Source organism: Thermothelomyces thermophilus, chromosome 7 (assembly GCF_000226095.1).
Source record: "Thermothelomyces thermophilus ATCC 42464 chromosome 7, complete sequence".
Classification (NCBI taxonomy): domain Eukaryota; kingdom Fungi; phylum Ascomycota; class Sordariomycetes; order Sordariales; family Chaetomiaceae; genus Thermothelomyces; species Thermothelomyces thermophilus.
The window spans coordinates 1,610,204-1,636,997 of record NC_016478.1 but is presented as its reverse complement, the minus strand read 5'-3'; the positions used below and the strand labels follow the sequence as shown (position 1 = coordinate 1,636,997).

The 26,794-nt window shown below is 57.0% G+C and overlaps 8 protein-coding genes across 8 annotated transcripts; 3 read left to right on the top strand and 5 right to left on the bottom strand.

Annotated features, from left to right (window-relative positions):
- Positions 1-679: 679 nt before the first annotated feature.
- Positions 680-2,452, bottom strand: MYCTH_2311919 (uncharacterized protein). Its single transcript, XM_003666798.1, has 2 exons — positions 2,325-2,452; positions 680-2,103 (listed from the first exon to the last, which is right to left on the bottom strand). The coding sequence occupies exon 2, from the start codon at positions 2,067-2,069 to the stop codon at positions 867-869; it is 1,203 nt and encodes a 400-aa protein (XP_003666846.1). The 5' UTR covers positions 2,070-2,103; positions 2,325-2,452; the 3' UTR covers positions 680-866.
- A 1,924-nt stretch (positions 2,453-4,376) lies between these two features.
- MYCTH_2311917 (uncharacterized protein) lies at positions 4,377-8,969 on the bottom strand. The gene is made up of 3 exons (XM_003666797.1): positions 7,842-8,969; positions 5,770-7,776; positions 4,377-5,670 (listed from the first exon to the last, which is right to left on the bottom strand). Exons 1-3 carry the CDS (start codon positions 8,491-8,493, stop codon positions 4,667-4,669), a joined length of 3,663 nt encoding a protein of 1,220 aa, XP_003666845.1. The 5' UTR covers positions 8,494-8,969; the 3' UTR covers positions 4,377-4,666.
- Positions 8,970-10,535: 1,566 nt separating this feature from the next.
- MYCTH_2311912 (uncharacterized protein) lies at positions 10,536-14,744 on the bottom strand. The gene is made up of 11 exons (XM_003666796.1): positions 14,447-14,744; positions 14,345-14,374; positions 14,178-14,250; positions 14,047-14,118; positions 13,265-13,986; positions 12,444-13,203; positions 11,908-12,378; positions 11,619-11,848; positions 11,413-11,560; positions 10,935-11,355; positions 10,536-10,872 (listed from the first exon to the last, which is right to left on the bottom strand). The coding sequence occupies exons 1-11, from the start codon at positions 14,510-14,512 to the stop codon at positions 10,635-10,637; spliced, it is 3,231 nt and encodes a 1,076-aa protein (XP_003666844.1). The 5' UTR covers positions 14,513-14,744; the 3' UTR covers positions 10,536-10,634.
- Position 14,745: 1 nt separating this feature from the next.
- On the bottom strand, positions 14,746-16,889 carry MYCTH_2311910 (uncharacterized protein). Its single transcript, XM_003666795.1, has 4 exons — positions 16,346-16,889; positions 15,648-16,273; positions 15,237-15,595; positions 14,746-15,174 (listed from the first exon to the last, which is right to left on the bottom strand). Exons 1-4 carry the CDS (start codon positions 16,654-16,656, stop codon positions 15,091-15,093), a joined length of 1,380 nt encoding a protein of 459 aa, XP_003666843.1. The 5' UTR covers positions 16,657-16,889; the 3' UTR covers positions 14,746-15,090.
- Positions 16,890-17,932: 1,043 nt separating this feature from the next.
- Positions 17,933-19,331, top strand: MYCTH_2311907 (uncharacterized protein). The gene is made up of 3 exons (XM_003666794.1): positions 17,933-18,084; positions 18,241-18,672; positions 18,766-19,331. Exons 1-3 carry the CDS (start codon positions 18,016-18,018, stop codon positions 18,886-18,888), a joined length of 624 nt encoding a protein of 207 aa, XP_003666842.1. The 5' UTR covers positions 17,933-18,015; the 3' UTR covers positions 18,889-19,331.
- A 4-nt stretch (positions 19,332-19,335) lies between these two features.
- Positions 19,336-22,278, bottom strand: MYCTH_2311906 (uncharacterized protein). The gene is made up of 3 exons (XM_003666793.1): positions 22,092-22,278; positions 21,588-22,029; positions 19,336-21,536 (listed from the first exon to the last, which is right to left on the bottom strand). The coding sequence occupies exons 1-3, from the start codon at positions 22,141-22,143 to the stop codon at positions 19,694-19,696; spliced, it is 2,337 nt and encodes a 778-aa protein (XP_003666841.1). The 5' UTR covers positions 22,144-22,278; the 3' UTR covers positions 19,336-19,693.
- A 315-nt stretch (positions 22,279-22,593) lies between these two features.
- Positions 22,594-23,097, top strand: MYCTH_17562 (uncharacterized protein; the record flags this gene model as incomplete). The annotated part of the gene is made up of 3 exons (XM_003666792.1): positions 22,594-22,801; positions 22,868-22,927; positions 22,979-23,097. Coding segments are annotated over 3 exons (387 nt in total), but the record flags the coding sequence as incomplete, so codon positions are not given.
- Positions 23,098-23,852: 755 nt separating this feature from the next.
- MYCTH_2311903 (uncharacterized protein) lies at positions 23,853-26,368 on the top strand. Its single transcript, XM_003666791.1, has 2 exons — positions 23,853-24,372; positions 24,452-26,368. Exons 1-2 carry the CDS (start codon positions 24,105-24,107, stop codon positions 26,185-26,187), a joined length of 2,004 nt encoding a protein of 667 aa, XP_003666839.1. The 5' UTR covers positions 23,853-24,104; the 3' UTR covers positions 26,188-26,368.
- The last annotated feature ends 426 nt before the right edge of the window (positions 26,369-26,794 follow it).

Here is a 26,794-nt window from a genome sequence, read left to right as displayed (position 1 = left end):
AATACAGCTTCCGTACGGATACAAGTCTTCTGAAGGATGATGGGCAACAACGGGGCATCAGACAGAGGCAGATATGACGACGGGTAGCCTCTCCAAAGGAGGTTGTTTACTTTCCGCAAGCGTCCAAAGATTATCCCAATTCAAGTGGTTTTAACCAAAAAAAAATGCAAAAAAATGCAAAAAGTATTGCACCCGTTAGCGCAGCAGGCCCAACGGGTGAAAAGAACCGAGTCAGACCCGACCACGATTCCCAGATCCTCATATATATATGTATGTATATACAGTACAAGCTCCTTCAACTTCCTCACCTGCCCTTATCACGTCCTTGATCCAATACCATAGATTCTCGCCAGGCCTCTCGAAGGGTAACCATCCTCAGATCAGACCGCACCTGACCTCAGCAATCGGTAGACTCCGCGGGTTCCCTTACCCTCCACAGTGGCTCAATGCTGCTGGGTCTTTGGCTGAAGGGTCCACCATATCTAGATCGTGAAATGGCTCTCCGAACGCAGCTCCCTAATCTCTGGTGCTTAACCCATAGATGCCAAAAAAAAAAGAAGAAACCAGAGATATACGAAGAAAAGGGGAAGCCCAAATATAAAGCTAAGCGTCGGTTGCCCGAGAACCTTTTAAGGACCGGGGGAATTAGATCTCAGTAAATGCTGCCGCATAGCTTTCCCATGAATGCCGGGGAGAGCAAAGGAGAATAAGACACAAATGACTGAATGGCCCATATTGGTGGCGAAGAAGCTTTGTATGAAGAAGCAAGGAAATAGCAGTGCAGGCCGATGTCGCAGAGGTATCGTCTAATCAAAGCGTATCGCAAAAAAAAAAAGTTTGAAATTGTTTCCAACGGTAGTAGGGTATTAGAAGTTTTGGGCGATGCCGGCAGTCGGCTGCGGATAATGAGAAGAGCTCTCGATCCGCGTGTTTCTCCTAGCCGGCACATCCCGGATGACCGGCGACCCGCCTGCCTCGACAGGCTGTCCGCCGTAACCGTTGTCCACGTACGGGTTGCCCGCGCCATACTGGTCATAGTACGGGTTGCTGCCGCCGTAGGCGACACCGATCGGACCCTCACCGGAGCCGTCTGATTGGCCGGCAGCGCTGTACGATGACGAGGCGTTCGAGGGGCCGCGGCGCACGTCAGAGCGGTTATTTGCAGCCGACGGTCCCATGGCCCCGAGGATCTCCCCCTCCGGGGAGGGCGGGGCATCACCCATGAGCGGCTCGCCAGACCGTGCGTCGGCTCTCGTCGGCGAAGTAGCGCCAGAGTAGGAAGCGCCGGCGCCGCCCGACATGGTCGTCGACGCTTTCCTCCCAGTCGAACCGGCCGCGGCCGTGCTGCCCCACCCGCGGTAGCCAGCCGAGTCGTCCTCCCTCATCTCGTAGGCGGAGCCTGCAACCGCGGGGATCGTGGGGTCGGCATTGGGGTTGTATCCATAGTCCTCGACCTCCTTACGTCTCTGCTCCTCGGCATCCCTGCGCTGCTTCCTCTTTCGCCACAGGAAAATGCCCAGCAGAGACAGGAGAGCCACGGCGACGACAGGAACGACGACGGCAACCGCGATCGTCGCGCTGTTGCTCAGCCCCGAGCTTGGCGTATCACTGGGTTCAATGGCGGAGCCGGAAGTTGACGTGGGCGACGGTGTCGACGACGAGCTGGTTTGGCTTGTCGGGGGCAGGCCCGTAGTGACTGTCGTATATCGTGTTTGTGTACTCGTTGATGGTCCTGGATTATTCGGGACCGAAGAGCTTGTCGGGATTGGGTTATCGCTGCTACTGCTGGTGGTCTCGGCTGGTGGTTCGCCTTCATCGCTCGAAGAGGTGGACGTCGGCTGGGGACGGTCGGTGGTAGTTGCCGGTGGGGAGGACGTCGTAGGTCGTGTTGTTGTCGTTGTCGTTGTCGATGTCGTTGGTGGAGTTGGCGTAGGGTCATCCGGAGAGTCCGTCGGAGTACTTGTAGGGCCTTGAGGATTTTGAGGTTCATCTGTGGTATCGGTAGGACTTGGCGACGTGTCCGTGGGCGTTGGGAGGTCGTCCTCCCCGCCGGTCGTATTGTTCGACATTCTGAACCTCTGGCGTTTAAGCCGCGGAAAGGTTCTGTACGGAATTGACATGTTAATCGACAGATGCGCGGCGTGGCATGAGCAGACATGGTGCGAGGCATCGGGCAGAGCGGTGATTGAAGAGAAGGACCCTCCAATGCGCCTCTAGTTAAAGGGCAGTGCGCAACGAACTACCCACTTGGAGCTGCAGCGCAAATCGAGTACGTGCAGCTGCGAGGTGCTTCAAACTCAGACAGGGTGTATCAAAGAACGAACCTTGTTTTGACAGCGAGGCCAGCGACGGCCGCGAAATTGACAGTACGCGGCGGCCGGCAGCAGCAACGGGGGAAGGTTGGATATGGCGCCGAAGGGGGATGTTTGAGAAGCGAAGCAGCGAGGCTAGATGTATTGGCTCTGAGTGAGGGCGGGACGTTCTCGGCGCCGACCGGGTTTGCTTGGCGTCTGATCTCAGCAGTCGGGTGCCGACGCGACTGGTAGCCCTAGGCGCTGGAGGCGGAGAAAGAAAAAAAAAATCCAGGCGCGCAATGCAAAAACTTGCCGGGGGCTTAACAAGACGGGGAGGAAAATGATGGGGATGCGAACGCAAGATGAACAGAAAGAGCGCCTGGATTAGCCCGGCCTGACGGTGGAGCGCGGGAAAGTCGAGTGCTTTCTATGGCGCGAGAGGTGCTTGGACTGAAGAAGGCTGCAAGGGTTCATTTTAGCACGGCGCGGGCTGAGCGGTCATGCCCCAATCCGGTGAAGCGGCCGGCACGCAGACCCGCAGTCTGACAAGCACGCACCAATTGACAGCCGTCGGGGTTAGGAGACAGCTCTCTGCTTCTCCAGCAATTGTTTCTTTACTCGTTTGTTTTAATCGGTTCATAGATACACTACAATCAACTTTCAGATGCTTCGTATATACATAATCCGTATGTATGTATGTATGTATGTATGTATGCACCTTTGTATTCCGTACTGTACCACAGTTGATAGGTGGCTGATCGATCAATTGTCTCTCTCTCCCAGATGAGTTTAAAACTTGCAGGGTTTTGGGGGTTCGGATGATTGGACAGACGCGAGGTTCCTGCGCCAATCGACCTGTAGCCACCACACACGAGTGAAACCTGTGGTCAGATGGGCTGAACACACCGATCTCCGCACGACGGCAGGAAGAGAAGAAAAGATTCTTGCGTGCCCTCTGCTGCGGGAGAAAAGTAAAAAAAAAAAAAAAAAAAAAAAAAAAAAAAAAAAAAAAAAAAAAAAAAAGCATGACGAAGGTCCCAAATCGATCAACTAATTTTCGCAAGGCAAAATGTGGTCAGTGGAAAGTGACGATGACCGGGGGGAGCTCGGGGTGACCGGTCACAATCCATCCACTTCCAATTCGATGCGAAGCAATCCGATGCGAAAAAAAAGGAAAAAGGAAAAAGGGAGAAAAAGGAAAAAAAGGAGAAAAGAAAAAAAAAGAAAAGAAAAGAACTACATTGCCAATCCACGTCCTTTCCTCGAGCGGCAGCGGCAGTCGGACCTTATAACAATCGTGCTAGGATGAGAGTGCGCGCGCCATCGACCGAGTAATGGCTTACTTTTTTATCGGCCCTGAACCTGCCGACCGAGCACAGCATTGAGTCAAAAACTCTTTTTACTTTCTGCACCGATGGCGATGCAGGTCTGCTACTGGCCCGGGTTTGCAGGTCCAGGTCCAATGCGGCGAAAGCAGAAGCAAGGATGCCCGGCTGATCGAGTCCCCGACCGTTGTCGTCAACCGGTTGCCTCCCATCAATCAATCAATCGTATTGCTGGAGTACACTAGAGGATTCCGTAGCGCGTGCGAGGTGTATGATGTACACTACGGAGCACGGTGTGGTGTAGCACGGCATAGACAGCCCGCAGCCACCTTGGTTTCCCGTTCTCGCTCCAATCGCTGATGCTGCAGAGCGCCGAAGAGACCAAGAGAAGTGCCAAGATCTCGTGTTCAAGCACACGCGGTGGATGTTGGAGACGGCCAATCGGGCATAGCGTCCGCACCATGGTACTGGTACGGATTAGTGTAGCTCCGCTGATCTTGGGATCTTGGCAAACCTTGCAGTGCATGATCGATCTAGTTCCGTACGCGCTTAGCGTATTCTTCGCTGTGCTGCCTCGCACAGCAGTCACTTACGATTTACTTCCTTTTATGTACAATACATACTGAGTGCGATGGCTTTTAATCTCTAGCAATCAAGACGGTGTCATGTAGCATACGGATAGTTACTGGATAACTCTACAGATCAACAGACGCGCGAGATATATATGTATATATATATATATATATATATATATATATATATATATATATATGCATATATCTAACAGCAACATGGTCTTGTTGTGGCTTGCCTTGATGTGAGTTGTAAACTGGGTATATGACCGACCTTTGACTCCCTATCCAAGCATCATCATCCCATAAACTCCCAACAGAAAAAAAAACAATACCCATGAGAGCAAAAGGCCAAGGGAAACCCGAACTCGAAATAATGATACCTAGACCTTAGGTACTGTACTGTACTGTACATGCAGTACCGTCCATGCAGTACCGTCCCGGAGGGGAGAAGACAGCTGCCCCGCCGCGAGCGCTACTTGAGCCCGAACCCCTCGCTCTCCCAGACGGCCCTCCAGAGCGTGCTCACGAACCGCTCCCGGTCGGTGGACCTCCACAGCCCGACCGAATTGAAGCACGTCCTGGCCGTCGGGAAGCGCCCGCACTCGTCGCCCAGGCAGCTGATCCGGATCCCCAGCGACGCGGCCCCCAGCGCCGGGATGCGGTCGCTGCCCGTGATGAAGGCCAGCAGGCGCCGCTGGTCGCGGGGCGCCGCGCTCTCGAACGCCTCCCAGAACCACCGGACGGTCGGCTCCTTCGTGTCGTCGTTGTCGCCGTCGCCGTCGCCGTCGCCGTCGCCGTAGCTGTCGGGGGTGGCCGTCTTCCAGCCGTCGTACTGCGCGACCGCCCGGAGCGAGGGGACGTCGAGGGGGGTCTGGTCCGAGGCGCCGGCGGAGCCGCGGACCAGGAGCTCGATCTCCTCCGGGCGGAAGAGCGAGAGCGCCGAGACCGAGGCGGAGCCCCCGCCGCTGGAGGAGCAAACGGTGTAGAAGCCGCGCTTGAACGGCTCGAACTGCCGCGCCACCGACGTGTCGAGCACGTGGCGGACGTATGCGTCGACGTACTCCCTGCGGTTGGCGTTGGTGACGGGGCGGCGGTCGCCGCCCGGGCACAGGAGGACTCGCTCAACCGCGCCATAGCGGGTCGTGTCTATGGTGAAGTCGAGACCGAAGGTGGACTCGACGTCACCCTCGAACTCGAGGAGCTGGCGCAGGCCGTGCGCTAGGCGCGGGCGGTACTCTGCTAGGTCGTCGAGGGTGTAGGTCATCGGCTGGCGCGGCTGGGCTGTCGGGACGGACGGGGGCGGGGCGGCTGCGAGGAGTTTGCGAAAGGCGAACGGGGGGAGAGCAACGTCCAGGATCGTCGAGTTGTAGATGGCTAGGCCGAAGACGACGCCGACGAGGAAGAACTGTTCCGAAGACTCGAGCGAATTGGGATTGAAGTAGCAGTAGTTCGAGTCCTCGTCGTACAGGAACATGCCTGTGTTATGTTTTTTAAAAACTCGGTCAGTTACTTAAAGTTATCGGGTTACCGCGTACGGATGGGGAAGACGGGGGATAAGGAAAAAAAAAAACCTACCGTGGTCGGGATTGAAGACCTCCCTGACAAGCAGCAGGAACCACTCCTTGCGCAGTCCGCCGGCATCGACCCCCTCCTCGCCCTTGAAGTTGATCCTAAGCCCCTTCTTGATGTCCTCCCCTCCGCTCCCAATCACCTCGCTGACGGCCTTCAGGCTATCGTCAACCAGACACTCCCTACGGATGTTCAGCACCAAGAACTGCTGCACCACCCGGTTCGTCAGGATGCTGTCGAAGAAGGCATCCCTCGCCTTGTTCTCCATCTGCCGCTTCGCCTCGTACTCGAGGATCTGGATCTTGGCGCCGATGCTCAAGAGGAACGGGTGTTGGCAGAAGGAAAACCGTTCGAGCTTCCGCTCCCAAGCCTCGAAGTCGCCCACCAAATCCGAGTCGTCGAGCAAGGTCACGTAGAAGTCACTGGTGGCGAGGATCTGACCCGGCGACCGAACAAGTCCCCGGTGGCTCCCGCCGGGGCTTCCCGAGCGGCCGGAACTCCCCCGGCGGACGTGACCCATATTGTTGGCCGCGAAGAGGAGGCCAAGCACTTGTGCAGCGGCCTTGATCCGCCAGTCCACTCGGTATACGACCTTCTTCTTCTTCTTGTCCTGTTGCTTCTTCGAACGCTGTGTCTGTCTGGAACCCAATGCTGCGTGTAGGGCGGCCGGGGAGTGGCTGGGCCCAATGTCTGGAATCAGGCCGCCCGTGTAGTCTATCTGGCCTTGGTATTTCTTCTCCTTCTCGCGGATCAAGCGGTAGGCCAGAAAGCCGGCGACCAGGTCCTTGGTCTGCACAAACGCGTGCTCCGGATATCTGGCGAACCAGGCGACAAGGCGATTACGGCACTCTTCAGACGCGTTCGACATCAGCCCAATGATGCGTTTGATGATGCCCGAATGCCGACCCGATACTGGCCCGGTGCCCCGAGGAGATGGACTGCTTTGTGTTGGCGGCGCTGTCCTGCCGACGTACGGTTTGTATGAAGAATGCAAAAGGGGGTTCGCTGTGATGATGAGCAGGAAGCGTAGGTCCCGAGGTTCGGTGAGGCGCCGCCCCGGTCGCACAAGGACCCTTTCGGAAGCTTTCAGAAGCACCTCTTGGACGTGCTCCTGTCCGGCCACGATCCGTCTCTCGAGATCCTGCAACACGGGAGGGGCCGCCGCAAGCGATGGGTCTTCGGCTACGAGGCTCTCGTAGACGCCTGGCCAGAACCGCGCCGCGTCGATAACGGTTGTGTACCACTCTTCCAGCTCCGTCCAGTCTATGTGCGGGCTCCGCGAGCTCACGATGGACGGGCTATGTTGGTTTCGACCGGATGGTGTTCGACCTGGACGGACTTCTTCGTGACCAGTCCACCAGGTACCGTTTTCGGCAAAATCGCCTAGGAGCAAGAGTTTCGGGTCTATCTCTGGGACCGGATAGCTGGTGGTCCTGGTTTCCCTGCTGCGGACCCCGGTGTGCTCAGAGGGACGCCGATGCCTGGCTTCGGGCCCGCTGTAGCCAGCAGGCTGACTTCGGGGCGTCAGAAAGGACGAGTTGAGGCACTGAAATGACGTGAAGCATTGGACGACGTAGTCCTCGAGCGGCCTGAAAATGCTCTTGACATCTTCTCCTGGGCTCGGAGACGGACGACGCGGACGGCTGCCAGTCCCATGTGATCTCGGGTCGCGTTGTAGTGTCACCTCTTTCTCTGGAAACGACGTAGAGAATGTTCCTGACATAGTGCCGGCCCAACTCGGGGCGCGGCGATGGAGGCCGAGTTCTTTGGGCCTGCCAGGTACCGGCCGTGGCTCGAAATCCAGGGAAGCCTTGGGCCGCAGAGCCAGAGGAACTGCCGGGGGTGGCGGTGGTACCCTGAGATGGTCTGGCGAGAGGTGTGAGGTGGGAAGGACGACCGGAAGCTCCTTGTCAGTCGCAGCACCACCGGCCCGATCTCTCAGAGCGGAGGCCAGAAAAGAACGGAGGCACTGCTTTACCAACGACTTGGTATATCCGAGAGAGATCGTCTTGTCTATATCGAGGAGTCAGCTCTTGACGGAGACAATCCGAGCGCATGTAGAGCTAAGGTCCCCGTACCTTTCGACCCTGAAGACTGCTCCTCGAAGATAACCGCCTCATCCCGGCTATCCTCCCTCCTGGCGTCCCGATCTAGGGGTTGCAAGTCGTTAATGGTATGACATGTGTAGCACCTGTACACCAGCAGCTCCCGAGGCCACTCCACTGGAGACCCGCAGGTCATGCAATTCCCCGTCGCGACGTCCCTACTTCCCACCGACGAGCCGGTCCGATGCCCGCGCCCCGACGGCTGCTGCTGCTGCGGCGGCTGCAGCGGTAGTGGTCTCCCCCCTAGGCCGCCGCGGGGACCTTCCCCCATCGAATCAGACCCGGACTCGTCAGGCCCGGCAGCCATTGTGCCGGATCTCTTCCTCTTGATGGAAGAGAAGAACGAGGGGAACGGATGGCTGACGGAGCGAGTGTGGCGGGGCCGTGACGGGGCCTGGTGGCGCCGCGGGTGGAGATCCTCGTCGGACGAGCTGGAGTCGTTCTGGAGCTCGTGGTTCTGCATGTTATCCCAGGCATCGATTTCCGACACACGGGAGGCACTTTTGTACCGGCCCGTGGCGGGCCCGGCTTGCCCTTGATGGCGGGGCGCCGCCAGGTGCGGTCGCTGGTCTCGGTTCGGGACGTGCGAGCCGCCGCCCCTTTGAGGTCGCAGAGCCATGAACATCTCTGATAATCGGAGTGTGGAGATCAATTAGTCATCTGAGATCCCTCAACCTCGGAAAGTCTCTTCTATCATCCTCTTCTTCTAGATTCCTCTTCCGTTTGTCCCCAAAAAAACAGTCCTGGCGGGTTTAGCTTAGACAGTCTCGGAAATGGATGTCGGGTACCAGTGTTGTTTGGTGATGTTCCGAAGAAGCAGCGGGCCTCCCCCAGCTTTTCCACAGCAGGTCTCTCTGCCGCGGTTTTGAGAACACGAGCCACTTGCACAGAGGCGAAACACAACTCGACCTGCAGACTCCGGGCGAGGCAGCACGCGAAGAGCAAACGCAGGACGAGCTCAACAAACACCCAGAACCGGTCTGTGTGTGACTCGGCGTGTTATGTGGATGCTTGGGCTGTTGATGCTTGACACTTGATGTTGGCGGTCAGACGCAAGCCGTCGAGTACGAAAATGCAGTGATGGGAAATGCATGAACTGCATGCAGCAAGCACGACGGACTTCGCTTCGTACGGTACATAAAGTAAGGTACCTATGTATGCCCAATGTGTACGTACCTGAGGGAGCCAAAACGAAAGCAGGCTAGCTCCAATTTGCGACCGCGCTTGTTTGGGGGTTCTCTGGCAAACAGGTGCCTCTTGCAACGAAGAGAAACTAATGTCCGCACCAGAGCCACCGGAACGGCTGGAAGTAGTGCTTGTAATCGTCTTGCTCGTCGTGTCGTGTAACTAGGTAGCGTAACTTACCCCAGATTGCCGGGAGGGTACGTGTAGGTCAATCGATGCCCTGTTCGGTTGCGGACTCGGAGTCGGTAAGCGGCCGAGCGTTGTGAGCTTTCCCACTTGGGGTGTGCGCGTTTGGCGGACGCGGTGGGTCCAAGTCGCGAAAACAGTGTGAACCCCAGGACAAATGCTTCAGTGCGCAAGCGCCCCGGAACCATGCACTAACGATACGACTGGCGGGCGAACAAGTGTAGTGCACATTCGCGTATTATACCGTACATACAATCCGGATAACATGAAGCGTGGTGGGCTACACTTGTAGTGGTTCTAGAGTGCCTTACCAGGTATTCATATCAAGTACACTACGGAGTAGAGAGTGCCTTCCCAAGTATTAGCCCCGTTCTGGGCCCAGGTATGTATGTACTGTACTGTACATCAATGCAGGGGTCCCAAGCGCAATCCTTGTGTACCAAGTCAGTGCCCGACAAATGCGGGAAGCCTTGCGCTGGATGCTGGCGCTAGCCCCAAAAAGGACAGCAGGGGTACCAAGTATGTACGCAATAGTAACTATCAGTCGGAAGAAACTGGTAAAATCCCTTAGAAAAAATGTAATCCGTAGAAAACAGGAAAATATTGAAACTAGAATACGCATTACATTTTTTTCTATCTGCTGGTAACGTGCTCTAACGGTAGTTTATGGTGTCTCGATTCTAGCTGTGAAGCTCCTTAGTTAGGTCACCGGTAATACCTCGTAATACCTGGTCAGGGGGTCAAACTTACCCATAAGACCAAGTTAGTTACTATGTACGAATTCGGATGTCCAAATCTGGTGCCCAGGCTCTTAAGAAGAGACAGGGATACTCTGTGGAAATGAAGTCATTGAGGAACAACTAATCCGTAGTTGCATGTACAGTACGGAACGGCAAATCCGTACATACAGGACATATGCCCTGGATACTTTACTGGGAGATGTTCTTCCATTCTTTCAGAACAACCAATACGCTTATCCTTAGGAGGGCTTACAGTTAGGACGAAAAAATATCAAGAAAAGCACCCACCACATAGGCAGAAAAAAGTAGAAAGCGACAAAAAGAGCAAGAGAGGTACAGATATCATACCCTCTTCTATTGGTATCACTACAAAGGGTTTCGCAAGATTAACAACCCTGGAAAGATCAAAAGAGGAAAGAGAACAGACCAGTCCTCCCCCGCAAGCCCTGGCATGGTAACCCGATATGTGACGATATCAAGGACATCCAGTTTTCCACGGGAGCCGCCGGAGAGCCACCAAGACGAGAAAGGAGAGAGATGTCCGTCACAGCCCGTAAAACTCCCAGCCATCCCCTCGAAGTTCACCACCCACAATCGCCTTCTCCCCCACCTCATGCCGAGGCGCAAATTCGGTCCGAAGCTCCTCCCCGACTAGTCACAGCTCGTCTTCTTCGAGCTCCGACGGCTTGAGCAGGCCACTCACCTTGGAACGGCGCTCGAGGTCGGCCGCCCGGGCATCCCGCTCTTGCTGCTCCTTCTCGACCTGGTATAGTTCGGCGTTGTCGCCGGCAAACTCGCGGAGCGAGATGAGGAAGTCCCGTAGCGCGAGGCGGAACTTGTCGTACTGCGTGTTGAGCGTGAACAGGCCCTCGACGAAAGAGGTGATTTGGACCCTGCAAATTTCCTTTGGTCAATCAACCGTACTTAGATCGGAAACTCGTGTGGTAAGACTCACGGGGTCAGGTTGGCAAAGGCGTTCTGCAGCAGAGTGCTGACAAAGTTGGCCAAAAATTCGCGGTTGCCTGTGCCTGGCTGTGCCTGATCCGGCTGGTAGATGGGGCCCTGGATCTTGGGTTGCGTGCCGTCGGCCGGGTGGACAAAGTAGAACAGGCGCATCAGGAGCATCGACTGCGTCTTGAAGCCAGCCTTGTGGTCCTGGTCCGTCAGGACAAAGAACACGTCCTGTAGGATGGTGATGAAGAACTGATTGAAGAAGGCGTTGCAGGTCCGCACGTCCGTCTTCTCGGCGATGTTGTTGATCAGCTCCAGGCACATGTTCAACCCGGCAGTTTCGACATCGCGGTTGTCGTGCTTGCTAGCCCACAAGCATGAGTCAATGACGAACTTGAATTGGCGGTTGTCGAGCTTCAGGAGTGCTGCAAATGGGTCAGCGTGGTCTGCTACCAGAAGCCAAGGATGAGGCAAAACCTTACCAGGGAAGCAGTGAAGGTTGATGGCCCGAAGGAGATTGAAGAACTCGACGCGGTGCTCTGGGAACTCGGAGAAGTCCTTGTTGATCATGTCGAGAGTGCACTCGAAAACGTTCTCCATGATCACGGGGACTTGGTCCTCCATAAGGCCCTGGTGACAGGGGGGTCAGCTACGGTCAGCATAGCAGAGTGCTGCAACTACGACGTACCGAGAGTTTGGTGATAATAGCCGTCATGGCCCTCAAGACCTCGGCATCGCGGGCGCCAGGGACATTGCGGTTGTAGTCGACCAGCACCGAGTCGAGTAGTTGAGGGACCATCTGGGTCCTGACGGCCTGCAGATCCTCTGCCTTGTCGACAAAGGTCTCGACGAGCTTGAGAATCTCCTTCTTGATGGTGCGAAGGCCGCGGACCTTGGGCATCTTGGTCGCAATCTCGCCTAGAGCAAGTCAGCACATGGCCCGCTGACTAAGGAGCGAGCAGAACGAAATCACCAACCTTCACGAGCAACCGCCTCGGAGATAAGCTGGCTTGTGGCCGCATACATCTGCAGCATGTCGTTGTACAGCCGGCCGATTTGAGGGTAGAAATATGGCCCGATTGATGAGCAGGCGGATACGTTGGTCTTCATGATGTTGCCAATGATCTTGATGGTGTCAGCATCCTGGAGGATAGCAGGGTTTATGGTCGCCTGCTTGATGATCTCTGTCCAGGCGGCGTTTGGAATGGCCATCAAGTCCGTGAGGAGGCGCTCTTGCTGGTTTCTATTTCCTTGGGCAGCCACCATGTAGCCGCAGGCCTCATAAAACGTGTGGACTTGCTGAGGAGTAAGGTCGCAGGTGATCTTGCCCAGATTTCGGATGATCTCCTCGATAAACGGCTCGTTTTCGCTCGGCTGGAGCGCAACGAAGTGACGCCTGCACTGCTTGGCGATCTTGATAAAGGTATCGCAGGCCATGTCCTGGACACCTAGTGTGGGTTAGTACGGCAAGAACGGGGGGGGGGGGGGCCAAAGCCAGAGGGGGATGACTCGCCTTCGTGAGACTCGTGCATAAACTCGAAGAGCTTATTGACGACCGTCTTAAGGAACTTCCAATGCGCCTTGAGGAAACGCGGATATTGCCCCACGATATACATGATGTTGCTGGCGACCACGGCCTTGTTGTCCTTGCCGCGCTTCATTTCGGTAAGCCCCAGCAGATCCTTGATGACCGTGACGAGGAACCGCTTCTCTGTCTCTTCGTTCATGGCCAGGGAAATCGAACCGATGGCCCAGCAGAGCACGTTGCAGTTGTGCCACGACCACTCGGACCCGTCGACCTGGCGTGCCAGCTTCTCCGTCATGATCTGCTCGGTATCGACAACGTCTAGGTGGGTGAGGTAAACCAGACATTCACGAATCGTCTTGTACAGCTGTACCGTGTCGGTCTCCTTGACGAATTCACGGACGATCTCGCCCTCGTCATTCTCCACAATCAGAACTTCCTCCGGCCGGACCATCTTCTCGATCATCACCACCCGCAAGTTTGACAAGACCTCGTTGTACTTGTGCTTGCGGAGCGGGTAATTGTTGAGCAGGGCCGGATTGGGCGCGCCGCCGCCCATCATCCCGAGGGACATGGACGTCATGTCGGAGATCGGGAGGGACTGCATCTCTTCGTACAGCTCTTGAACGAGTTTCAGCCAGTAATCGAGGCAGATCTTGAAGATCTCGCGGTCGTCAATCTGCGAGATGCGGATGAGGTAAAAATGGCCGTGGGTAAGGAAGTCCCGATTTGGGAGGTTCTCGATGAGCTGCCCGGGAATTAGTCCCGCCAAACGCCCGGCGCCACGCTTGGGAACACGAGAGACTCACCGGCAGATGCATGCTGAAGAAGTTGCACAGGAAAAGCGCCAGATTCTGGATAAACTCCTGGTCGCGCGAGTTACTTTGGGGATACGTCGTCTTGAGGTCCATATCCAGGGGGATGATGTTGGAAATGGAGGTCAGAACCTCGGTGAACATCTTGACCAGCTGCTCATCGTACGAGTTGATCTGGCCAGGACCGCCAGTCTGCAGGCCGCCAATCTCGGTCAAACATTGCAGCGTGACATTGCGAAACTCTGGCACTTCAAGGAATCGTGTTCGGAGGGTCTCGATCAACGGAGTCTCAAAGATGTAGCCCAATGGGATCCAGTTGCAGAAGCGCAAGAGTGTTTCCAGGGTAGCCTTGATGAGGCTGGGCTGGGTCGCGCTGTTGAGGATCTCCTGGCAGAGCTGGAAGATCCGGGAAAACTCTGCGCACATGGTCGTCTTCAAGTTGCGAGTTTTCGTAGATGTCATCTGCTCGGCAGAGTAGTCGAAGACTTCCTCGGACAGGAGGCGGAGGATGATCATGTTGTTCTCACACACGGATAGGCTCGAGTGGCAGGCGGAGATGATCTCGTTGATGAACGTGGGCCAGTTGTGCGGCCATTCCTGCTTCAGCACCGAGACAAGCACGAGGTTGAGCTTGTTAAGGAGGGTTCGGTGAGTCTTGAGAGCCTCCTCGCTGCTAGAACACTGCAGGATGTACTGGACGACAAAGTTGCGGATTCCTGAAACCTTGGTCAGCCTCCCCAATCGCCATAGACCTCCCAAGAGATGCGGCGACCTGCCTTGACACTGCTCCCGCGGCAGGACTTTCCACCTCGTCATGATAACATTGTCGAGAACCTGCAGCCCCAGGACTGATACGTGTAAGCCCGTGAAAAACCAAACAATCTCCCGAATTGGAGAGCACGCATACATTTGGTCTGTTCGTATGTCGCCCTCGATAGGATCTCGTCAACCATCAGCCAGGCATCGGGGTCTTCCTTGAACTACGGCACACAGTTAGCCCAAGAGCCGCTGGGTGAATCCTGCGGGGCGGGGACGGGAGGGGCAGCGGTGTCGGGTGATGAATGATAGACGTGCCTGATTCAGAGCGGCTTGGGCAGCTTTTTGCTGTTTCGAAAAGATTGGCCGTCAGCATCGCGACCCGTGCAACCGAGCAAAGATGTCTAGCCAATATGTTACCTGCTCGCCGCGGCCTTCATAGAAGGCTCGGACGGTTGCGTCCAACTCCTCGATGGAGACGGGCATGGTCGCGCGCCTTGTGCAGGTGGCCTGTCAGATCTCCAAGGAATGCCTGGCAACGGTTGCGAACGTTCGAACGCGCGGGAAGAGACTTTTGGTGTTGCGGGGTGAAGCAGAACGCCGGTCTGTCGCGTTCTACTGCGGGGGTTGGAAGGTGCGAGAAGGTGAAGGCAGTGTTGGCGCAGGGTCCGGGCAGGCGGTCAAGGTCTTGAAAGGAGGGTTGAGAGCGGAATGACGGAAGCATGGAAAAAGAGATTGAGATCGGGTCGAAAGCTCTCAAAAGGCCGAACCCCACCAGCCTCTCTCGATTGTCGCTGTAACCCCGCCTTCAGCACCGCCGCGGCCTGTTGTGCTGGCGTTTGGAAGCTCCAGCGAGGCTCCACCGTGCCGTTTGCCAAGCTCACTCCCAAATGCTCTCGTTTTACCCTAACCCTGAAGTGGACTGAACATCCCGACGAAAGCTCGACATATAGGAACAAGGGACACTATTCACAATGCGAGACGACGCATCGTAGACGATGTCTCTTCTCGGTCACGCCGCAAGGTGGAAGCGGACGTTTTTTTCTCTATCCATTACGTACAGTCTATGCCTTCTTATACCCGCACTCAACCAAGCTCTCTTCCAACGCCTTGAGCGCATGGTCGATATCGTTCCGCTTAGGATCGAGCTGTGACATGGTCAGTATTAACTATATTGCGAGGTTCCAGGCCTCGGAATGGAGATACTCACCACGCTGACACCCATGTGACCAAAGCGGATATACTTGGTAGCAATCTCCTTGTGGATGCCGCCGGCAAAGACGACGCCCTTCTTGGCGAGGATGGCCAGGAGGTCCGCGCCCTTGACGCCCTCGGGAAGGTAGATGGCTGTCATGCCGTGAGCTTGCTCGTCGGGGTTGGCCGCGACCTGCTTCAGGCCCAGGTCGGTGATTGCCTTTTTGACCTTGTCGGACGCTGTTTTATGGGCGGCAAATCTGTCCGACAGAGGGCTGGCGAGGATCTGCTTGAGCGCCGTATGCAGGGCGTGGATGAGCTGAGGAGAGGGGGTGGCGAAGTAGGAGGGCTTCTTGGCTTCGTAGTTTTTCATGACTGTCTCGCGTTAGCCGTGTTCCAGTCAGTCAGAGATGGCCCGAGGACCTACTCGGCGTCCAGTTCTTCATGGAGGCAAAGTACGCCGCAGGAGGCGTCTTGCGGTTCTCCAAAGCCTTCATGGCCCGGCCGCTGAACATGGAGATGGACAGGCCGGCAGGGCATCCGATAGCCTTCTGGCTGGCGGTAACAACACCATCGAGACCCCAGCCGTCGAAGTCGATTTCCTCGCACGCCACACTGCACACGCCGTCAACGATGATGAGGGTTTCGGGCGAGACTCTGTGGACGAGGGCGGAGAGCTGCTTCAGCTCGCTGAGGACACCTGTGGAGGTGTCGACGTGGGTGACGGTGATGGCCTTGTACTTCTTTTCCGAGAGCGCCTTCTCGATCTCGGGCAGCTGGGGCTTGGTGCCGACAGGCGCCTTGAGCTCCGTCACGTTCGCGCCGTACACGCGCAGACAGTCCGCGAAGCCGTCGCTGAAGTAGCCGGTGCCGAGCACGAGGACGTCCTCGCCGGGCTCGATCAGGTTGGCGGCCACGAGATCCCAGCCGAGCGTGCCCGAGCCGGAGAGGACGAAAGGCTGCGCCGAGGGGTCCGTGGTCTGGAAGAGCTTGCGCAGCATCGAGAGGGTCTCGCCGAACTTCGCGACGAAGCCGGCACCGACATGACTCTCGCTGCACACGTTTCCCGTCAGCTCTGGGGCACCAAGCAGGGTCGCAGGGTCGGCAACAGGGCCAGCGGCCTACCTGAAGTGGCTCATGGACTGCAGCACCGCATCGTCAAACTCGATGGGGCCCGGAATCAGCAGCGTCGGGTGTGGAGGTTGGGACGACATTTTGCGCGACTGTGCTTTGGGCAGGAGGGAGGTCTCGATGGTGTCCGGTAATCGCTCGACCGTGTACGGGGTGTTGATCGGGTATACGGGAGCGAGATGTCGTGAGATGAGCGAAAGCCGGGCGGGGTGTTTTCCTGTGTCCGGCGGGTTTTGGCGGGGCATCGATGCCGGCACTCTTAGTCGTCTGAACAACGAGCGGGATACCTCGGGTAGCAGCACCATGGAGGTCGGAGCTCCCCACTGTGCGTGTAAGCGGCTTTGCGCGGATGACGTTTCGCCTGCAGACCTGCAGACCGGATCCAGTAAGGCCAGGTAAAAAACGGAAACCACAAGGTTACTATCGTCAAACTACCTTCTGCTTAAAATTTGACTTCAATGATCGCGAGAGTAGCAATGTGATTTAGAATTGAATCCCGAGAAAAGTCCACGACAGCAGTCGGAATCGGGATTACCAATTATTAATAGAGGACCGGTAACGGAGTTAATAAGCAATCCCAAGGGGAGAAAAAGAGGATGCCCGCCCGTCGACCCTTGCCCCGTCACAGTCGCTAAGGACCCTGAGCAGACCCAGCGGAGCCGCGACGACTTCTGCCGCAGTTTTGGTTAGTCGCTGACACACCGTCAATAGGACCCCGGGACGGCGCCGCTTTCCAGATGCCTCTAGGAGGATGAATGGACGGGATTGTCCCGTCAATTTCCAGCAATACTTATCAGCGTACTATGCGTCTTCAGGCCGGTCCCGTCCGGACGGAACTGCCGTTTCCCGGCACCGGCCCTGCCAAGCGCGGGGAACATGCCCCGCATCCTTGTGTCTCGAATCATCATTCCGCAGCGACGCCAGCTTGGGAGCGCTACCGCGCGGCTGCGCAGGGCTGGACGTCCCGCGTCGATATTAAGCATGGCCGAGATGGATCTTAACTGGAATGCGTAGGATATCGCACGAGAGAAATTAACACTTGTGATGAGAACTGCCGCGCGCCAGGTGGACGCAGGGTCCGTTTAAAGGCTGCCCCTAAGACGAAGTTGTAATCCGTACTGTACAGCAGATCCCGACCTATTTCCGAGTCGTCTGCTGGAACGGTTGATTGCTCGCGAAAGACACCTCTTTTCGCTCCTACAACGTGAAAAGAATAGTTTGTTAGCGGCGAGATGCTGACTTTGATGATTTGAACAGCGCCGTTCGCCGCTGCCGCTGCCGAATGCGGCATCTCAGGCAAAATTGTCTAGAACCAGCTCCAGGCTGCAGAACAGACCCTAACCCTTGCTCACTGGTGCCCATTGAACCACTTCAGCTCGAGCGGGACCAGTCGCGAGCTGGCACCGAGAAGCTCCATTCCCAACTCGTCGTCATCGCGACCCCAGCTGCGACCCTCCTGCCCAGCGCATGCGAGTTCTATCGCTTCTCCCAACGGTAAACAGCAAGCGTACACGACGAACGAACTTGTTCTCGAAACGTACTCTCTCCGCCGCGCTGTTCTTGTTCCTCGACAGATTGATCCATCCTCCCCGACCAGACTCTCCAGCGCCTCATCCTCTCGTAGCCAGCCTGGGTCCTTTCACCAGGCCAGCCACTCCCTCACAATGGCCTTCTTAATCCTAGTAATTGGCGACCTGCACATACCGGACCGCGCGCTCGACATCCCCCCCAAGGTACATGCCAGCAGGAAACACCACACCTCTTGCCCGCCCACCTCCCTCCCTTCCTCCCTCCCTCCCTCCCTCTCCCAACCCTACCCTGCCTGACCCAGAACATACCACCCAACCGGTTACAATCTTGCCTGCTAACCCAATCCCCGCCCGTCTCAGTTCAAAAAGCTCCTCTCCCCCGGCAAGATCGCCCAGACGCTCTGCCTCGGGAACCTGACGGACCGCGCGACCTATGACTACCTGCGCAGCATATCGCCGGACCTCAAGCTGGTGCGGGGCCGCGTGGACGTCGAGGCGACCTCGCTGCCGCTTACTCAGGTCGTCACGCACGGGTCGATCCGCATCGGCTTCCTCGAGGGCTTCACGCTGGTCAGCGACGAGCCGGACGTGCTGCTGGCCGAGGCGAACCGGCTCGACGTCGACGTGCTCTGCTGGAGCGGCGGGACCCACCGGTTCGAGTGCTTCGAGTACATGGACAAGTTCTTTGTGAACCCCGGGAGCGCCACGGGCGCCATGACGACCAATTGGGCCTCCGGTGGCGACGGGACGGGTCAGGAGGAGGCGGTGGTGCCAAGCTTTTGCTTGATGGATGTCAGTTTTCCCCTCCCTTCCCGCCGGGGCTCCTTGGGACGGGACCTCCCCCCCCTGCCCCCCGGGTTGAGTGTGCTAACGTGCTGGGAATAGGTACAAGGAATCTCCCTGACATTATATGTCTACCAGTTAAGGAAGGGGGAGAACGGAGCGGAGAACGTGGCGGTTGAGAAGGTCACTTACACAAAGCCGGTCGAGCCGACAGGGGCATCATAAGGCGAGCAATCGGGCATAGAAGAAGTCGTAACTGGGAGGCGACCAGGAGTCCAAAGTTTGGCTGCACCTGAATGGGTAGTCCGTGTCCACGGGACCGGCAAGGACGAACGACAGCACTCGTGGGTTGGGTGCGCCAGAAGCAAGTGCTAGGCAGTAATGGCGGGACTAGCACGGAGATTCGCCAGTTATCAAGTCTCTTGATGAGACCAATGAGGCAGTATTGAAGGCGGCTGCCGTTATGCGTGATCACGAAGCGAACAGATTGCCGCTATTCGTCTTATAGCGGCCTAAACAAAGGAGCAAAACATAGGCGAGAGATACCATAGTGACATACTTGTCTTAAACGAGGCTCGACTAATACTAAGAAGCGCTATGTCACCCGTGGTTGTCAGTGATCCAGCCTTGGTTCTGGTTTATCTGTTTCTCTCTGCTGCGTTTGTGGCGATGGGGGTCTCGAAATCAGTTCACGGAGCACAGGAGACTGTTTTCTTATTGGTATGATCAGCAACAGAGCGGTATCAAATCATCCAAACTCCTCGGACTGAGTATTGGCAGAACAAGGCCAGCCAACACTACACTGATCCGCTCTTTGCGGTGCTTGTCTGTTGCAAAAAAAAAAACTTGGTATTCGGTCCGGACGACGAAACATACCCAAACACCTCCGTAGCTAGGGACCTAGCACGCTGGTCCGAGCCAACAATCCGCCCCAACCGAAGAAGACCAACGCCTGACGCTGTGCTGTACAAAACAAGTGCAGATCATCACCATCAACACGAACAACCATCACCGAAAGAGGTGTAAAACATCACAACATCATACTCCTCCGCCTCGAAATCCTTCCGCCCCCGATCCCGCTACCGCTCCCGATGTCGCCTTCAGCCGAGGTACCGCTGGTATCAGCATCCGCCGCTTCCGAGTCATCCTCTAAACCCTCCTCCAGCAGCATCGAGGTCTTCTTCGGCACCAGCATTGACGCCCGTTTCCTCCCGCCATGTGCTGTCCGCGACCTGGGAGGTGCTGACTGCCGTTGAGGTTCTGATTCGGCCTCGTTTTCTTCCTCGTCTAGAAGCTCGCGGAGGGCGGCGGCGGCCGCCATTGATGATTTTCGCGCTGTTCGCAATCTTGATCCGGGAGGATTGCCGATTTGGGTCGTGATGGCGGGATGGGAAGAGGTGGATTTCAGTTGGCTGCTCGTGTCGGGCACGGGTGCTTTCGAAGAGGGAATGGCGGGAGAAGAGGCGGTGAAATCGTAGATGTCTACTTCTGCGGCCGGCGGAGGAGACCGTGATTGTTGATTGTCGTTGTTGGCCTTCGCGACGCTAGTTCTTCGTCGACTGTTGCTCGTTTGCGTGCCGCCTTCGGGATGTCCTACTACGATCGCTGGGCTTGGCTCCCTGCTCGCGCTGTCTGGCTTCTCTTGGGCAGCAAGAGATGTCCTGTTGCCGCCCGCCGCCGCTGACGTCCGCTTACGCCTCTCCATTACTACCGTGCTCTGCAAGGAGTCGGGAAGAGCATCTTTCTGCGCCAAGGGGCTCAAGAGTGCTGCTTGTTGAGCCGTAGGTGCTCGGTCGGAAAAGGAGCTTGTCTTGCTGCTGCTGCCCGTCGAACTTCCCGGTTCCATCTTCGCCTTGCTAACGGACGTCGGTGCCGATTGGTGACCATCCGACTTCAACTGCAGTGCTATCCGATGAGCATACTTGCCCTCTCCGGTGACGGCGTCGAAAAGCTCCTTCGTCGGCCGCCGCATCTTGTCTCTGAGATTTGGCTCGGCGTAACTGATAGGAGCTCTTGCGCGCCGGGTTGGACGAGTCGTCTCACCAGTGGAGGATATGTCAGCTGGTGGTGGAGTGTCGTGCAACATCTCCCTCTGCGCCGATCGAGGGGGGGTAGTCGGAGAACTCGGATTCTCCGAGGGCAGTGAGGTCGCAGATTCGAGGAGACTATGGTCGGCGGGAATCACAATCTCAACCGGGGGCTTCGGCGCATTGCCCTCGTCTTGCATAGCTGTATCTCCTGGAATCCGTTGGCGTTCCTTCTTGGCATCCTTCAGAGGCGTGGCCTTGATTGCTTTCCTGGGTGAGGACATATCCTCGTTGGTGCTCTTCGCAGCAAGTGGCGTCCTCTTTGCAGAAAGTGGTGCTCTCGCGCTCTTCTTCTCCGGCTTGACACTCGCTAGGTCTGCAAGGCTCCTCCTCTTGGGGCCGGCGCGAGCGGGGAACGACTTTTCAGTGGGAACATCATTCTCTTTCCCAGCAACAACGGGTGTGACGCTTTGTATAGTCCCATCTTCGTCGCCGTATTTCCGCTTTACACCTGGTCTCGCTGGTTGCGGTGAAGGCTCTGGTGCCGCACTCTCCTCAGGAGCAGCCTGCTCAATCGGGCTTGCCTCCTCGATTGCAACATCGTCTGTCTCCTTTTCTGGCTCTGGGCTTTCGGGTGGCTGTCCAACCTGATCAAGCTGTGAGTGCAACGAATCCGTCACGGGTTGCATCGGGCTTTCAGGTGCGTGTGTCTCGATTGCCTTTGTCGGGGAGTTCGTCGCCGAGTTGTCCTCAATGTAGCGCGATACCGGCAGCGGTCCCAGGTCAGATGAGTCATTGTCGTTGTTATCCTCGGCAGCAGCGCACAAAGCCATGATCTCGTCACTGCTGTGGGACCGTTAGCGTGTCTTAAAACTGTGAACTGTAGAAATACCGTACCCCATGGTAGCCCGTGGATAAGTCTTGTTCTCGTAGATAGGCGGCAGCCTCCCCTCCATCTCAGCAAGCGCCTCCAAATCGATGGACGTATTGCGCCGCCTTCTTTGCGGTGGGCTCCTAGCCATGCTCTGCCGGGATTTCGGGAGTGTCCGGTCTCCAGAAGACCGTCTCTTCGAGGGTGGTTCTACCCCCAAACTCCCGAGCAACGCCGCGAACTCGGACAGCTGGGCTTCCAACTTTGCTTTGACTTCCAGCGCATGATCTGCTATTCTTCGCGCGCTGTTATCCTCTAATTGCTTCTCCAGTCGCAGAATCTGGCTGCGGAGCTCGAGGTTCTCGGACAGCAAGCGGGCGCAGTCGTTCTCGAGCCGCCTAATCTTTTGCGACTGGTCGGAATTGATTTTTGCGATGTCGCGGTTTTGGCGCAGAAACTTCCTACGTACTTCGTACCAAAGCGTCAATGAGCAGAACTGGCAGCGGTTGCCGGGCGGTGTGTTGACGTACGTATCTCGAGATGACTCTCGGCTGGCACGGGTGCTTCGTTGAGTCGCGCCATCGTTCATGATGGCAGAGAAAAATCTCGGAAAACCAATCGCTGGGGAGCCACGACGCGTATCGGCGTTGATTTTCAAGATGCAGCGATGCGGCGACGCGGTGAATTGAACCTTGCGCGAAACGCTGGTTAGGCATGCAGAAGTTGGACAATTTCCAGCGTGACAGCGGGCGTTGGTATGTTGACATTGCTTCCTATAATGGACTAGTGCGCTCGGTCGGATCTTTGCCAGGGTCCACTGTTGAACAGCAACGGCGGACATTCCACCGCAATCTGGCCTCACATAGTAGTTCCCTCCTGCGTGCCCCACCAGTCGGTGTGGCCGCCCACAATTTGGCTCAACTGAGGGTCGCTGTGGTTATGCGAAGGACTCCCGTATTGAAGGACTCCTCACAAAGCAAAGTCGGGGGAGCTTGAAACGAATCTCTTGACGAAAAGTCAAATATGTCTGGATTTCCGTCAAGACCGCTGGCTTCGCACGTGCGGCAGCCGTCGCTCTCCGCAAACGCCGGGGGGCAGTCTCCCGCTCTGGTGGCGCGGGTCAATGAGAAGAAGGCCGAGCTGGAGAATCTCAAGGAGCTTCGTGATCTCAGCGCTGCTGTTGCTACGCAGATGGAGGCGCTCGAGCAGAAGCTTGCCACGCTTTCCGATGGGACAGAAGGTTTGTCAAGTCCGGATTACCGCTGTGTTTTTTTCGTGGTGATTGCTAATTCTTCCATCGCTCTAGCCATCGCCTTGGTATTAAGCAACTGGCATAATGTGCTGAGGGCAATCAACATGGCATCGGGTACGCCTCTCTCCCCATCTTGATCAGGAATCAATGACTGAATCAAAACAGCGAAACTGCCCAAACTCGCCGCCGAGCCTGGTGATGAAGACCAGCCGCCTCTTCCCCAGACGCTCGTTCGGATCCCAACAGAACATGCTCCTGCACTTCAAGCCCATGCGGAAGGAGCGGCTGAAGAAGAGTCTGGGTGATGCTTCGCGCTTGCACCTATCAAGAAACAGTCCGACAGCCCCTAGACTACTCAACACCGGCAACGTCCCTGACTTATCCAGCCCCATGCGACAGCATACACTAGCATGGCTTCTTGTCTCCAATTCTCCGCAGCAAAACGCACTCCCAGTCTGGCGAGTCCTTTGTTATAACGCAGCCAGCAACGTTTCAGCATGTACAGATTTACCCCATATACCTACCTGCTTGGCAGGGCGAGGATGGCCTATCGTACAAACCGAACTGGGCCAAATATCTGCTGCTGCACCGCTCTTCTTTGAAGGCGGGGTGGGGTACCAAAGCCGACCGACGCGTCGATGGTCGCGTTTCCATCGGCCATCTTGTGCCGTGCCACCACAATTTAGCCGCCAAACCCTTTCGGTACGAGGCTTCCAGAAGGCTGCACCTCCGACAAGAGAACTCGCTCTTCCGAGAAACGAGGGGTGGGGCTGTTGGTGGTGTTGAGCAACCGTGAAGGGTTGGCAGAAAGTTGGCCTCGGCGTTAGCCAGAATCCAGAAGGTGAGACCTGAGCGATGCAGATTGGTTGCCGCGGAAGGTTGCGCGGACACCAGCAGGCAAGTCCTTCTTGGACTGGGATGCAGGAAGTAAACAATGCAACCCTCTTTTATCTCAGAAGAAGCCCGTCTTGGAACCATCCTGACTGTGCCCGTTTATTCACCCTCCCCTTCAGAAAAAAATTGTGTATCCACCAACACATCCAGCTGCTACCAAGCATCATTGATCGTTTTCAGCGATCGAGCTTCTCTTCTGAAACCAGATATCCCCAGATTTCAGCAGCGCTGCTCGCTCAAGGATCAAACACCCCTCATTCCCGGCGCTGGCCAATCGCGTGTTTTTGTGTCGCGAAATTGCATTGGACCCCCCGGTCTCCCACGTTCCTGGAGCATCGGCGACACTCCAGAGCCCCTTGGCTAAACTTGGCTTATTTCGGAGGTATTAAAGAGGTAAATGGCAACCACACCGCGACCTCGGCCGTGCGCCGAGCTCGACATTCACGACGACCACTCCCACTACACCACGACTGCTCTTGGCGAGCTCTCCCTCAACAAAGTGCACAACATCAGACGCAAGACCAGCGTTGAGTCCCTCGCTCGACGGCTTGACAATTTCCACATCCATAATAGTGATAAGGAAAACAAGTCACGTCTTCGGTCGGCGGGAGCTGCTTCTCAGGATCCCGTCTTCGAGGGCGCCCAGGAGCCCAAGTCACCACAAGGTACGGAATACAGTGCATACACCATATCCCCCAACACCACCTCACATCTCTGGTCGGGTGCACGCTAACAGCGCCCAAGACTTTGAGAACGGTAACCCCCTTGCCTTGGCTAGCCAGCAGGTTCGCAGCACCAAGGAGCAACTGTTACGGCACCAGGAAGGTCAGTTTGAGTGGCTGCTCTCTGTTCCGGTAAAGACTGCCGCCAAAGAGCGCAGGCCGCGCGGCGACTCTCACGGCGACGCGGAGCTGGGCCGAGGCGAAAAGACGCTGTATTTTGGATGTAACCTTGTCAACCGCAAGCCGCAGTCCGACGGGATACTTGAAGATGGCGAGTCCACTGACATCTATACCTTGTTAGCCACGCGCGTCAAGGCGGAGGAGGACTTCATCATTGAGCGGGCGCCTGTGTTTGACGAAATGGAGGCTACAGCAGCGGACCAGCCTCGTCTGGGCGACGACACGGGCGCTTCCAAGGCCTCCTCGGTGCCGGTCGCGGGGGTCAATGGGGTGGTTGCGTCCGCGTCCGACGACAGTGGCGAACATTCCCGTCCGCTGTCTCGAATTGAGGATTCTGTGGAGGCACTCGACAAACTCGAGGAGGAGATCGAGGCCGTTGCGGAGGTTGCCCAGCTGGAGCGAGTGCTCTCTCCCGAAGCCGCCTCGCAAAACTCCAACGCCGCCAGCGCAAAGTCGACCCCAGTGAAGCGAGCGACTTCTGTTCGAGCGCCGCCGGATCCGGCCAAGAGCAAGACGGTGGGGCGCAGCTCTTCGGTGCGCAACAAGACGACCTCGAGCGGCGACGATGAGAAGGCGACGACTTCCTCTGCACGCAAGGTCCCCCGGCCGGCCAGCCTCCTCCCGCCGAAGCCGCTCGCAAAATCCAGCAAGCCTCCGACGACGTCGAACTTTGAGCTGCCGGGCGAAGCCGTGGCCCGTCAGCTGAAGGAGCGGCGCGCCCAGCGCCTGTCGCAGCAGATCTCGGCGGAGCAAGCGGCCGCCCTGGCAGCCGCCTACTCGCCCTCCAGGCCGCATGTCAAATCCTCCAAGCCCCCTACACGGCCGACTTTCGAACTGCCCGGCGAGGCCATCTCGCGCAGGAAGCGCGAGAAGCGGGAAGCCGAGCTCCGCGCTCAAGAGGAAGAGGAGCGAAAACGGCGCGAGTTCAAGGCCCGTCCGATCCGCGCCAGCCTCGTCCCGACCACGGTCCCGCGTGAGACCCTCGCGAGCCTGGCGCGCCAGAAGGCGCGGGCAACCACGGAAGGGTCGGCCGACTCGGCCTCGACGACCGTCACGCCCGTCTCCAAGAAGCGCCAGTCCGCCACGATCACGACGCCCTCATCCACATGCGCGACGCGTACCACTACTCCGGCCGGGTCGGCAGCCGCCACCCTCCCGATCCGCGGGCGCAACCCGACGGCTTCGGCCGTCTCGGACTCGGCGGGCCAGCCGGCTGCCTCCCCCGCCCCGCGCGCGGCGTCGACGTCGTCGTCGGCGGCGGCTAGCACCCACTCGCGCGCGAGCAAGGTGAGCGCCGAGGAGGCGGCGCAGCAGAAGCTGCGGGGCAAGGAGGTGTTTGCGCGCGACAACAGCCTGACGGCGGAGCGGGAGCGCGAGAAGCGCGAGCGCGAGCGGGCGGCCAAGGAGGCGCGCGAGAAGGCGGCCGAGCGCAGCCGCGAGCTGAGCCGGCAGTGGGCGGAGAAGCAGCGGCTCAAGAAGGAGGCGGAGCGGCGCAAGGGCGGGGAGGGCACCGGGGCTCCTGCTTCTTCTTCTTCTTCCCCTTCTCCTGCTGCTGCTGCTGCCGCTGCTGCGGTTTGAGGTGGGGATGGGGGGGGGAAGGGGGATGCTGCGATATGTCCCCCGAGAGAGGGGCGTGTCCGGTGTTTCGTGTTTGTGTGGTTGATCTCTTTCTAGGAAAGGGAAGATGTTGTTGGGATTGTTCGGCTGGTAGGACTCTCTGAAGCTGACCGAAGCTGCACTGCATAGCGAAGGTGTGTCTTTTGGAGGTTTTTTTTTATTGGCTGCTTAAAGCCTACGTTTTATGTGGTTGCTCTACCCCTTGTGGCCGCTTTCTACTGTGTTTTTTTTTTGGGACGCGAGGCGTTTGGGTCCGGGACGCAGTTCACGGATTGCGACGCATCAGTAACGGACAGCGTCCGGGTTATGAAGGAGTTTTAGTGTTAGTTGACCTATTGCGTGAGAGACATATCTGTGCCTGCAGTTGGCTTTCTTCTTTGACAACGAGAGAACTTTGTGAGTTCAAGTTGCGGTCTCGGCCGTTTGAGTATGTAGGAAGTATCCGTAGTCTGCCTGCCCTGGCACTTCTACGAATCCGTACATGCAACTTGGCCTTGAAATGTCTGACAATGCTGGAGCTACCGTGATTGATTATTCTTTTTTCTTTTTCTTCTTTCTTACTCATTTG